This window comes from Glandiceps talaboti, chromosome 20, assembly GCF_964340395.1.
Source record: "Glandiceps talaboti chromosome 20, keGlaTala1.1, whole genome shotgun sequence".
NCBI lineage: Eukaryota > Metazoa > Hemichordata > Enteropneusta > Spengelidae > Glandiceps > Glandiceps talaboti.
In genome coordinates, this window is record NC_135568.1 from 1296689 (window position 1) to 1310195 (window position 13507).

At 35.3% G+C, this 13507-nt stretch overlaps 1 protein-coding gene across 1 annotated transcript in view; it reads right to left on the reverse strand.

Moving 5' to 3' along the window:
* Positions 1-13507, reverse strand: part of LOC144450770 (uncharacterized) — a 57122-nt gene that overhangs the window by 24226 nt on the left and 19389 nt on the right. Inside the window, exon 2 of the mRNA XM_078141481.1 lies at positions 9471-9612. Within this exon, the coding sequence (XP_077997607.1) occupies positions 9471-9612 (142 nt within the window). The remainder of the gene's footprint in view (positions 1-9470; positions 9613-13507) is intronic.

A 13507-nucleotide genomic window follows, 5' to 3' on the forward strand; every position in this document is an offset into this window, starting at 1 on the left:
TGTATGTCACCTGAAAGAATTAACATCTCTGTTATATTGAAAACATGCAGAAGGCAGGCCTTCTATAGTCATTTAAGTCTTCAATGTTTTCAAATGAAGGCTCTCTGAAGCCCTTCTGGTTTGATGTACAACTAAAAGTTTGAATTTTTAGAAAGTTTGAAAAGGATCTTTGAGCTTTTAGATTAGGTGTTTTATAAAGTCCATTATTCACATACCAGTGATCAAATTGTCATGGTTACTTCAGCCTAATTCAGAAAAGGTAACTTTGTGTCAACAAAGATATCAGTAATTTGGTAAGTTCATCTATAATGGCACTGAAACAAAAACACTGCTTTGCAAAACTTAAAATGGCTCATTCTATGTCAGAGACCCCATTTTCTACCAAAGGCAGAGTACTACATACATAATGCACAGTCTTGAAAGTAACTTTGTATCAACATAGCATACCTTGATTGAGGGACCTGAGGTTTGGTAACAGACTGTGGAGTTAAAGCAATTTGGGCATCTCCAAAAAATGTCATCTCTATAGATTATATCTGATACCTGGTGGAAGTCTATTGTTTGCTAGCAATGATTCCACAAGTTTTAAAAGTTGGAGAAATATAAACATTTCATCAAGAAACGTTTAACACTGAAAAGTAGTTACACAGACCGGGCACCTTTCAGCTACAAAAAATGTTACCACAGTAAATGATCTGTTCCATAGGTTAAAGTAAGTTTAAAAGGAGGAGTTATCCAGTATGGAAGTTAATCAAGGCTGCTGAGTGTAAAAAGGAAAACTTTTCATGCTTATTTTACACCAATGCTACATGCACAGTGACAAAAACCGTTTTGAATGCCCATTTCTTCCTTTGTGGTAGAGTGAATAGGAATGTAATTATATTCAGTGTTGTAGACTTCATGCTAGACAAATCACATTGAGAAGCACTATACACTCAGCTCTGTATAAAAACTTCGGCAAACAATGACACAACTTAGAGTCTTTTCATTCTCAATACAACCTACTATTCACAATACAGCTAGCTGAGCTGAGTTCAATGGAATGCTACCTAAGTCACGTGACAAACGCTTTTATTGAATTTCGGTAAAAAAACAGAACAACAACAATCAAGTTCCTGATTCATAGATTGATTAACCGTTTTCTGATTTGCTTTCAAAAAGTGTTATCTTGTCTTTAAACTGTCAGTTGTGGTTAGACATTGTGAAATAATTCACGTTCTCATCAAGTTGTTCAAGCAAGATGTATTATGTCACGCCGTTGGAAATCAGGGGTCCAAAAATAATGGCAGTGTTGGCTAGAATTCAACGATCATTATTTGCTAGCTTTGTGTTGTGTTGTTTTGCGTTGTATACTCACATTCACAAATTGATATGTGATTGAAACCAATAGTACCAGCACATACACATAACGGATTGTTATAGCCCCTTGTGGCAGCATGTATTCATACCACTGAAAATAGTGATGACACCATTGGCTGGATGTCAACCGTTGTTCAGACTCTTTTAGTCTCGTCCTAGATGCATCACAATCATCTCCATCGTATAGTCAAATGGATTTCTCTAGCATCAAAGTCTGTTTTTACCACCAACAGTACCAGTTTATGCTATTGAAGCATTGATATGTGATAACATTATCATGTCCTCATGTCACTTACATTCAAACTTGACGTTGAATTTGTAGTTTACTAAAAAAAAGTAACCAATTGTGTGACTGCTTACTACTGACATGTGCTGTTCATCCCTTCCCCAGCAGGAGATTTAGCTAGATTTTTGACAGAATTTGTCCGTTTGACTGTATGCTAGAAAGAGATCGTAGAGAATGACTGCACGTATTGTTACTAGACTAAGACTGTCTACTCAAGACTTTATGTTTAAAATAATAAACCAATGAAAAGTTTATTTCATCAATGTAGGAAAAATATCAAATACTTTTAATATTACGATGACTATAGGGCCAAGATGAAGACGGCAGTCAGTTGTTGAAATACTGTCACTATCTGGTATTTTTAACTGCATTGTTGGTTGGTGAAATGAATAAGTTTCTGTTGAAAACTCTGGAATGAAACATTCCATTACCGTGTATATCAAACTTTCTAAGGCTTTTTTTTTCATGAAGTAAAGAAGGAAGACTATGAAGTATTTTCTTGTATGTCTTTGTAACTATTTAGCACTGTATGGTGCAATGGAAGTCAATAATGCATAAACTCTAGTAGGACAAGGTTCCAGACTAAAAATGTGTAGAATTTTCTGGTGTGAGTTGAAAGTATCAAATTTGAATACCCTACAGCCAGTACACTGTACATAAATTCCTTCCTTGTGTTGTGTTGGGTTGTGTTGTGTTGGGTTGTGTTGTGTTGTGTTGTGTTGTGTTGTGTTGTGTCGTGTCATGCTATGCTGTGTAGTGGTGTTGTGTTGCATTGTGTTGTGTTCTGCTGTGTTGTGTTGTGTTGTGTTGTGTTGTGTTATGTTGTGTTGTGCTGTGTCATGTCGTGTCGTGTTGTCATGTTGTGTTGTGTTGTATTGTGTTGTGTTGAGTTGTGCTGTGTCCTGTTGTGCTGTGCTGTGCTGTGCTGCATTGTGTTGTGTTGTGGTTTACTGTGTTGTGCTGTGTCATGTCGTGTTGTATTGTGTCATGCTGTGCTGTGCTGCATAGTGTTGCGGCATGCTGTGTTGTGCTGTGCTGTGCTGTACTGTGTTGCACTGCACTGCACTGTGTTGTATTGCATTGTGTTGTGTTAAGCTATGCTAGGTTACTAGTATCTTATGTTATGTTATGTTCAGAAACAAGTATCCATAGACAATGTGTTTTACAAAACTGACCATTTAATATCTTGTTTTTCCTACCATTAACTAATGTTTATGTAAACTTTATGACATATTTTACTTATCATGTTATGTCATAAACCATGGATATCATAGGCTTGAATTATATTGGGTATGGGCTAGCAAACTCTAGTTAGTTATGGTTGACTGAACATAAACTTTTACTACCATTAAGGAAATTTCCTTGCCAAAGGAGATTCATGGACCTTTGTAACCTTTGACCCCATCTGGTCACCTCTGACCCATTTTTCTGTTTTGTTGTTTGTCCCTCTAGTTTTCCACCAGAAGGGAAATGCATTAACAGCTGACATATAGATTGAAAAAGGTTAAATAAACATTACTCAATAATCGCTGGCACATTAACTTCAGATTCAATTAAGGTATATATATGGAGAAAAGTTTAAACAGGTGGTTGTGAATTGAAATCACAGGTCACTGAAATCGACTGAGCTAAGATATCTCTGTTGCTGCACTGTACAGTTCTGCTAAGCTAAGATATCTCTGCTGCAGCACTGTACAGTTCTGCTAAGCTAAGATATCTCTGCTGCTGTACTGTACAGTTCTGCTAAGCTAAGATATCTCTGCTGCTGCACTCTACAGTTCTGCTAAGCTAAGATATCTTTACTGCTGCACTGTACAGTTCTGCTAAGCTAAGATATCTTTACTTCTGCACTGTACAGTTCTGCTAAGCTAAGATATCTCTGCTGCTGCACTGTACAGTTCTGCTAAGCTAAGATATCTCTGCTGCTGTACTGTACAGTTCTGCTAAGCTAAGATATCTCTGCTGCTGTACTGTACAGTTCTGCTAAGCTAAGATATCTCTGCTGCTGCACTGTACAGTTCTACTAAGCTAAGATATCTCTGCTGCTGCACTGTACAATTCTGCTAAGCTAAGATATCTCTGCTGCTGTACTGTACAGTTCTGCTAAGCTAAGATATCTCTGCTGCTGCACTGTACAGTTCTGCTAAGTTGGTAGTCTAAGAGTCATGTCATCTCCCATCACCATGACTACTGGCATCCCTACCCCCACAATCGCTCCGAACCCTCCACTACCCTTCTACTATTAATTACTCATAAGGGGCACAAGGTGAGTCTATGCTGTACATCTAAAAAGAAAGACATTTTATATACAGAGATAAACAAATAAAAAATATTATACATTATATTTATCTAACCAAAAGTTTACACTTTCCTATAAACCTTATTTTGTTACTTTGTTAACTATTATTACTGTAGTGTATATATTCACTAGGGATTTTTTTTAGCACCAAATATTTATTGCAGAAAATCCAATCAAGAAATGTAGTTTTCTTGACAGATGCAATAAAGTTTCTATTCTATACTATAAGGTACTCATAGTACTGTATTGACAATATTGATATTTATAACCATAAGTAATCTCTTCATGGTTACCCTGACCATTGCAGTAAGTTTATTCTCTCGTTAGCTCCAGATTAGCTGTTATAATAACTGCAGATAATCCCACAGTCCTTTGCATCTGAGCATGCGCAGTCTGGATTGCAAGTTCCAAATTAAGTCAGTAAAAATGTAAAAACCAGAATAATAGTTAAGTACTGGTCTAGGTCATCCCTCACATTCATGCATTGAAACTAAGAATGAAATGAATAGATAACAAGGAAAGTCAGACATATCTTTTGTGTAGGTTCTTTTAATAGAGCGATTTCAAACCTCTCTGCTGGACTGTAGACTTATGGTATCTGTGCTTTTGAAAGTCTTTTATCAAACTGCTAAGACTTAGTAAGGATTACATGATTTGTATAATGTAGTTATTCAGTCCTAAAGCTAATGATAGCTAAACTGTAATTGTGTGTTATACTTCATTAACATATGATTGTATATAGGATGAACAAGGTAAAACATAGTAATAATACATTCTTGTACCACAACCATGGGTTCTTTTTACTTGTGAGTAACATTTACTAGTAAGTAATACGACCCTTGTTATTATTACGTTTTACAGACAAAACAAGGTAAAACATAGTAATAATACATTCTTGTACCACAACCATGTGTTCTTTTTACTTGTGAGTAACATTTACTAGTAAGTAATAAGACCCTTATTATTATTATGTTTTACCAACAAAACAAGGTAAAACATAGTAATAATACATTCTTGTACCACAACCATGTGTTCTTTTTACTTGTGAGTAACATTTACTAGTAAGTAATAAGACCCTTATTATTATTATGTTTTACCAACAAAACAAGGTAAAACATAGTAATAATACATTCTTGTACCACAACCAAGCGTTCTCTTTACCTATGAGTAATATTTACTAGTAAGTAATAAGACCCTTGGTCGTGGTACAAAAACGTAATATTATTATGTTTTATCAACCTGATTAACGTCTTTAAGGTTCAGGTTAAACATACTTCAATAACTTTGCCTTTTTAATATTTTTCTACACTTTTCACATATGATCTCTGGGCTTTTTCCACACTTTATTTTCATTTCTATTTTTTTTAAAAACAAAATTGCATTCTTTTGTATGAAATGATAAGTGAGGGATGTGAAATAGTCAGACGAACGTGTTTGGAGACTAAAGCGGGAAAATGTTTTCAAAAAGTTGAAGACATTTTCCTTAAAAAAGTAATAGTGAATAACACTCAAAACATTTGAAGATTATGAGGGTTAAATCTCCCAAGGGACTGGAGCTAGTGTATTTTAAACTAGTGAGAAATACTCAGATTTTGTTGGTCTGTTATATAATGTAGAAAATATTATTTATGACTAAATATTCAAAATGGCGACCATACTATGTGCAGAGTATGGAGAAGATTCTTTAAAAACTAAAAATAATTATTTTGTTTTTTCATTTGGTAAAAGATTTAATATATGTCTGCAATAAAATACACTTTGACAGATTCTAAGTATTTTGATTATATCTTTGAAAATGTCTGTGAGGTTGTTAAACCATTCCTTTAATTTTGTGAGCTGACCTAGCCCAAGCTTCCTGGCAGGAAAACCAAGCAGGTGTTGACAGTCTTAGTATAAGATATCATTGACGTAAAACATACGCACATCAAGTGATGATTTCCTTCTGTTGCTAGACATATGGTTGAGATCTCCTTAGGACTTCAACAAGCTGTCAGAAATACATACTCCACATTCTAACAGATTTTCAATCTCCATCAACCCTTTTACTATCAGGCATGAAAAAAGAAATATGGCAGATCAATTTTTTTTGGTGAATTTTGACACATTTTATAACTTTTTACACCAATTTTCACATTAATTCATAGTCAATATTTATTTGAATGGTTTTTGTCTAAAATTAAATAAAAATATGAATTTTTTTTTTACAGACATGGAAGAAATGTTGACCAAAAAACTTGAGAACATAAAGATAGATCTCATGACTGAAAGAAGCTGTCAGCTAAACATACTCTGCAGTCACTGATTGACATCATCCTGCTTCTAATCTTTTTACATTCTGGTTGCCGCACATCCTCTGAATGTTTTAGGAAAAGCTTTCACTATTCAGCAATTTGAATTTGAAAAGAGTCTTCATTCAGAACTTTTATCTAACAATGTCTTTTTATGATGCATCATTTCCAAACAACCAATTTGTTATATATACTTTGAAACTTTTGCATTTTCTCTAATTATTGGCTTAAACTCAGCAAAAAACCCAAAAAAACAGCCCTTTAATACTTTTTTTTCAACAGATATTATTTGGCAAGATTATTGGCAAGGTATTCTCTCTCTCACTGTTAACATGACTTCACTTTACACTGGTAATTAAGGATGATAAATTATAGCTATTAGCTCACATTCAACTATGGTGGCCCTTTCTATGTTTAAATGTTGACAAGTGTATTGACCCTTGAGATTACTCTTGACCTTGGCTAAAATCAGTATTGAATCTATACTTGTTGTGAGGTTCTTTAACTGATGTTAATGTTGTACTAGTCTAGAGTTCTAAACTGGTACAGTATTACGTATTAAAAACTTCATTACTAATACCAGTCTAGTCAAGACAGTTGTTCGAACACATATATCTCTGCTCCCCCCAACCGTGTTCATATAAACACGATGATGTCGTCGTGTCCCCACATGATTTTAGTTTAAACAGACTGGAGGTGGAGTCCTGGTTCAACATTTGCATATCAGTGTAGTCCTAGAAACGTTAGAAAAGTCAAAAACATTTCTGTATCAAATGAATATCAATGAGCAATGACGACAGCCTGTCAGTTTGCGATGGATTACTACTGACATGTGCCCTTAGCACTCCATTCACTACAGGGGAGCACCACAATTTAACACCTTTTGTAACCGTCTTGACTGGACTGGTATTAGTAATGAAGTTTTTAATACGTAATACTGTACCAGTTTAGAACTCTAGACTAATGTTGTACTGAAATATACATACTTCAAAACAAATTAGGTACTCTTATAGTGGCCATATGAATGAGATTTGATATTTATTTTGGATTGTTAATTTATAAAACAATTTTATTATGGCTTCCTACTTGAAAAATCAACATAAAACAACATATATCTATTAAGTCCTTGTTTGTAACTTAATAAATCGCAAAAGATTACTAAATGTTTAAAAAGTTTGTTATTATATGTACACTAACAAACTTTTTACACATTTTTTGGCTAATTGCAAGATATTGAGTTACAAACACAGACTTGGTCTATGTTGTTTCACATTATTTTTTCAAGTATGAAGCCATGATAAAATTGTTTTATAAATTAAAAATCCAAAATAAATACCTAATCCTCATCCATATGGTCACTTTAATCCTGTCTTAGCAACTGTTCTAGATCACGGCACAGTACAACCCTTTTTGGAGTTGACTCTACATGTGTTTATACTTGTTGTGAAGCTCCTTCACTGATGTCAATGTTGATACACACTGAAAAATAGACACTTCCATACAAATTACTCCTAATCCTGGTTCTTCATAGTGCTATCCATGGCATCAAATCTCAAGATCTCTCTTTATGGGGTAAAGAAATCAAGATTAGCTTCTTCATAAAGCGCATGAGATTCATTCTAGATGACGGCACTATTATAACTTCAGAACAGGTACTGAATTCATCAATGTACAATCACATTTATGTGTCCCTCGTGGTTGCAATTGTTTGAAAATAACAGTAATCGAAACGAAGTTGACAGCTGCCAATTTCATTGAGTGAAATTAAGGTAATTTAGCCTGCAAACAACTTGACAACATCTTTATTTCTCCCTTGTCTTGAAGAACAATAGATGCAATGATTGATTTGGAATGGGAGGGGCGGCCCAATGTCATTTTATTGACATCTCTTCAAAGTACATCAATAAAGTTTTCAGAACATTTACATGGGAACAATCAACAGCCGGATACAAGACAAAAATTGTGGTAGCCACTGACAAGTGATAATGATAATGAGGAACTGTGTAGGAGGAGTGTTAATGTCCTTGTAATCACATATCATAGTTATAAATCAAGCCAATTTCAACATCAATTTACATTTCAAAAGACTGTGCCAATAGTGACTATGGTTCCAATTTACTCTTTTAGTGAGTGGTCCAAGCAGATGACCAGTTTTAGGTTTTGGTGGTAGTCCAAGCTGACCAGTTAGGTTTTGGCAGTAGTCCAAGCAGACAACCAGTTTTAGGTTTTGCTGGTAGTCCAAGTAGACAACCAGTTTTAGGTTTTGGTGGTAGTCCAAGCAGACAACCCGTTTTAGTTTAGCCAAGTCTATGGGCTCTTTGGTTGGGAAATGCTTTACTAAGAACACTGACAAGTAACCCTGGTAGAATAACTAACAAACTCACAGGTAGATATCATTTCCCACCACTAAACACAAGGTATGATTGCACAAAGTTCTATAAGATATCGCCATGGTTACTGGCATTCTAAAACCTCACCAGAAATGATTATGATTCCTGAAAATTACAGTTCTATAAAATATCTCCATGGTTATTGGTGTTCTAAAACATTGGAAGAACTGCTTATGATTGCTGAAAGTTAGTTACAGTATTACAGTTCATTTAAATTACTAGCTGACACTCTACCACTTGAAAATAAATACTTTAACAAAATATAAAGTGATTGTCTGACCAGACATACATAAATTATACGAATTGTGGTGTACTTAACATAATGTATTTATATCAAAAATCACTTAAGTGTATGAAAAACCACTTAAGTGTCTGTTTCTGTTGTTATCAATAGCTAGGTCAATAAAACCAATGACTGCAAATTGAATTATGGTGTAATTATTACTCAGTGATCATGTGTGAATTGTACCAATTAGGGGTAACCCCTATTGTGACTGGGTGATGCCATTGGAAGGTATGTAAACACTTCACATAGGATGTCTTGTGTATCTCGAACTTTCTTGAACTTTTAGTAATGTATGTATTTAATTTAATTTTACTGCCTGTTCCACTCTTAACAGAAAGATGAACACACACATACACACACAGAAGACAGGCAAAAGGAGACAGACAGACAGACAGACAGACAGACAGACAGACAGACAGACAGACAGACAGACAGACAGACAGACAGACAGACAGACTGAAGTAAATTGAACCAATACAGTGAGAAGAGATAAAGTTAGGACCTGATGCTGAGAAAAAGAGACAGAGATATATAAATACTAAATAGAAAGTGAGAGACTAACCTTTTCTTTGACCTGAAAAGGCCAGCTACATCAGCACAAAGAGGTACGACACCTTTTCTTGTACTGTTTATTACGAATGCTACAGCTTTAGCAGCGACATCTTTGTCTTCTACTAAGCCATCTAAGTCATTGCTACAAACACCTGTAAACAACAACAAAAACAACAAAATAAATTAAATCACAAGAAACAACATAAACATGTCTTATTTTATATTTTACCATAAACAACAACAAAAACAACCTAAATATAAACACTGGAAACAAGATAAACATTTCTTACTATACATTTTACCAGTGTTCCTATACCAAATGACGGTAGCTTCTAGGAGGCTAAGACTATGACATGTTCACCCCTCTCCCCTTTACTGTTTATACTGGAGTTCCCAACATTGGACCACTCTCTCTACTCAATATTCCGTGTGTGGTAAGTGCAACATTTTCATATGTTTTCACTATTTCCTGGGACTAATTCACTTCAATTACATGGGAACGGTAGCAAATTGAAACCATGTACAAGCATACAAATAAACTTGTAGTACTAATTTGCTTGTAATGTCCTTTCCACAAATCAAACCTCTTAATGTGTGTCTACATTACCGATTTTTGATTTGATGAGTGTAAGTTTCACTTGTGTGTGCTTTTGTTGGGTTTTGTAGTTAAAAGAACAAGGTACGGGGTTAGCAACTGTCCCACAAATCATATTAGTAATGATAGTCAATCCAAAACATGTCATTCTATACACTTATTTTCGTCTAACCTAAGAACGTAAGCACCCCAAATCATCTTTTTTATTGCGTCAGTGTCCCTGATACATGGACAATTTAGACTCTGAATCGACATTTTAGAGTTCAGAAACTCAGATATATATATGTAAATTACTAGTATGTTGTTTACTTGGATGATATAGCTAGTGGTTCTTTTTTTATATAAAACCTTGTTTCTTAACCATTATGGGCAGCTTTCAATATCTTTGTCAATGTTATAATATGATTGAGTCACCTACGAAACACAGCAAAGAAATATTGCAAAATTTAAAATTTCCTGTATTTCAAGGAACCTTGGCAGGGGGTCTGGGGAACATGGGTGGATTGTAGAAGCTTCACACAAACATCGGTTTTGAACAATTATATAGTAAGATATACATTGGGATACATTGGGATATATCGGTTTTTACCAAAGAACTATAAAAAAAATCCGCAACATCATGAACTACTAACTCACAGGTTTTTATTTCATTTATAAAGAATTAGCGTTACTGCACGGTTTCTCTAAAAAAAACTGCCATCATTTGCATATGGAATAAAATTAAAACATTTTTTTCATATTCTTCATTTGGAAAAAAGTTGTATGAACAAACTGTTTGAAGTTTTCATCTGTAAACAATTTGTATCAAAAAGTATAGACTGTATGTCGTTGATTTTGACATACTGTCACATAAAACCCTGTGAACTGACGCTGGCCATAAACAACACTCCTTCCATTTTATTGGCACCACTTGAACTGCATGTCAAAACATAAATATCAATAAGTAGTTACATTTTACCAGGTACCAATAAATGTCAACCAGAAAACATTTTGAGCATTTTTAGTACCAACATTGATCGTTTTACAGTTGATGAAGAAAACATATCAAGAAGTGTAAAATAACCAAATGGTATGTAACTAATCTCAAATCTGTTTTTGAATGGATTTGTTGCAATGTCATTTATTCCAGACCCTCACTGTAATGGAGGACTTTACAGGGCTTTATTCCAGACCCTTACTGTAAGGGGGGACTTTACAGGGCTTTATTCCAGACCCTCACTGTAAGGGGGGACTTTACAGGGATTTATTCCAGACCCTCATTGTAAGGGGGGACTTTACAGGGCTTTATTCCAGACCCTCACTGTAAGGGGGGAATTTACACGGCTTTATTCCAGACCCTCATTGTAAGGGGGGGGGAGACTTTACAGGGCTTTATTCCAGACCCTCACTGTAAGGGGGGAATTTACACGGCTTTATTCCAGACCCTCATTGTAAGGGGGGGGGGGGGGACTTTACAGGGCTTTATTCCAGACCCTCATTGTAAGGGGGGACTTTACAGGGCTTTATTCCAGACCCTCATTGTAAGGGGGACTTTACAGGGCTTTATTCCAGACCTCACTGTAAGGGGGGAATTTACACGGCTTTATGCCAGACCCTCACTGTAAGGGGGGAATTTACAGGGCTTTATTCCAGACCCTCACTGTATGGGGGAAATTGACAGGGCTTTATTGCAGACCCTCATTGTAAGGGGGACTTTACAGGGCTTTATTCCAGGCCGTCAATGTAAGGGGGGACTTTACAGGGCTTTATTCCAGACCCTCAATGTAAGGGGGGACTTTACAGGGCTTTATTCCAGACCCTCAATGTAGGGGGAATTTTACAAGACTTTATTCACAACCCTTTTCTGGATGCCAACATTTTTGACTCCTTCTAATGCTAAATGATTCATCATTACTTTGTAATGTTTTCCCATGTATGTATTGACATAAACTGATGGAAAGGACTCAAGAATTCTCAGGTGATAGTAGAGGCTGAGTCATCTAGCTGTGATAGTAGAGGCTGAGTCATCTAGCTGTAATAATCTTATATTTAAATGTCAAGGCTAAAGTCTTCCGTAACTGTTAAACATGTTGATGCAACTTTCAATGCAATGGCCAATCCAGTACTATTACTATATCTGGGTGACATGACTTGGGAAATTTCAAAATCTGTAACCAAACTTTTTGACCTATTGCATCAAGGTTTAACATGTCTGAAAGAAATATATCCCAATTCCCGGTAGCTATAATATAGCATATTCCATATAGGAGAGGGGGGAGACAAGTAAGGGAGAATTTATCCTGCGCTATCTTCTCATCAGAGTTAAATGGCAGTGGAGGTAGGTGTGGGGTGGGGATCCGATGGGGTGCAATGGGGGGGGGGGGGGAGATATAATTTATAGCAATGAGGGGGAGATGTAATTTCTAGATCTGTTATTCCATCTTCACTTTACAAATTAATAGTATAGCGAATCTTATCAAAGTTGTATTTCTGTAAATTTTGAGGTATTTTCATATGTAAATCTGTAACCAAACTTTAATATATTCTGATCCTTTCCCATATCAAAGTACATGTTTTAATTTTACCAACGCATACAATATTAGCCAATGGCAATTGAGACATTTTTAGAACAGCAAAACATGCAAAACTTGTAGGAAAAAGATTACAGAATGTCAGATGATTCAGATTTGACACAGTTTTTATGTTATCTTACTACAAGACACAGCCAGTAAAACTGGGGCAAATAATCTTTCTTTATCGTGAAGTCAGTAGTAGAAATGTGATAATATCGCAACCTTACATGTTTGACCTGAATTACACATTTACTCTTACTTAGTAGCAGTCAACAGACTTTCGTTATCACTTGTTTGCTTGAAATCGTGCACACGAGTGACTGACACACCCATCAGTCTTATCAAACGCTAATGAGGTGGAAGTACGAGTCATCAGGACTTATTCTACAATGTCAATGCATTATTGTTTCCATTGACAACATCAATTATACCATTTCTATTAATTATTAATATTACAATTAACAAATGAAACTCTTTAAGGTCATGGCCTCATTCCCAGTCACAATGTCACTCATGAACATTGATCTAATATTTTGTACACAGTAGATTTATTTATTGGAAGTTTGTGCCTGCTGTGAAGATGTATACAGGGTGGCAGGATTAGGTTCTGATTTTAACAGCTTGACGGCATTGAGCAATAACCTTGGCAGTGGATATCAGCATGCCTTGACTAGTTACAATGTTGTACAGCTGGTTACTGAAATTAACTTTTGTTCAAAATAAAGTTATATTGGGGTTTATACATGTAGGAGAATTGGCCCAACAGTTTCATTGTCTGAAATTCAAACTATTTTTGTGCTACAAAGAGGAAATAAAACATTTTTTTTTAATAATTCATTACATTGCGAATAGAAAGTTTAGTTGTATATATCAAAAATATAAAGTAACCTTTCAGGTCAA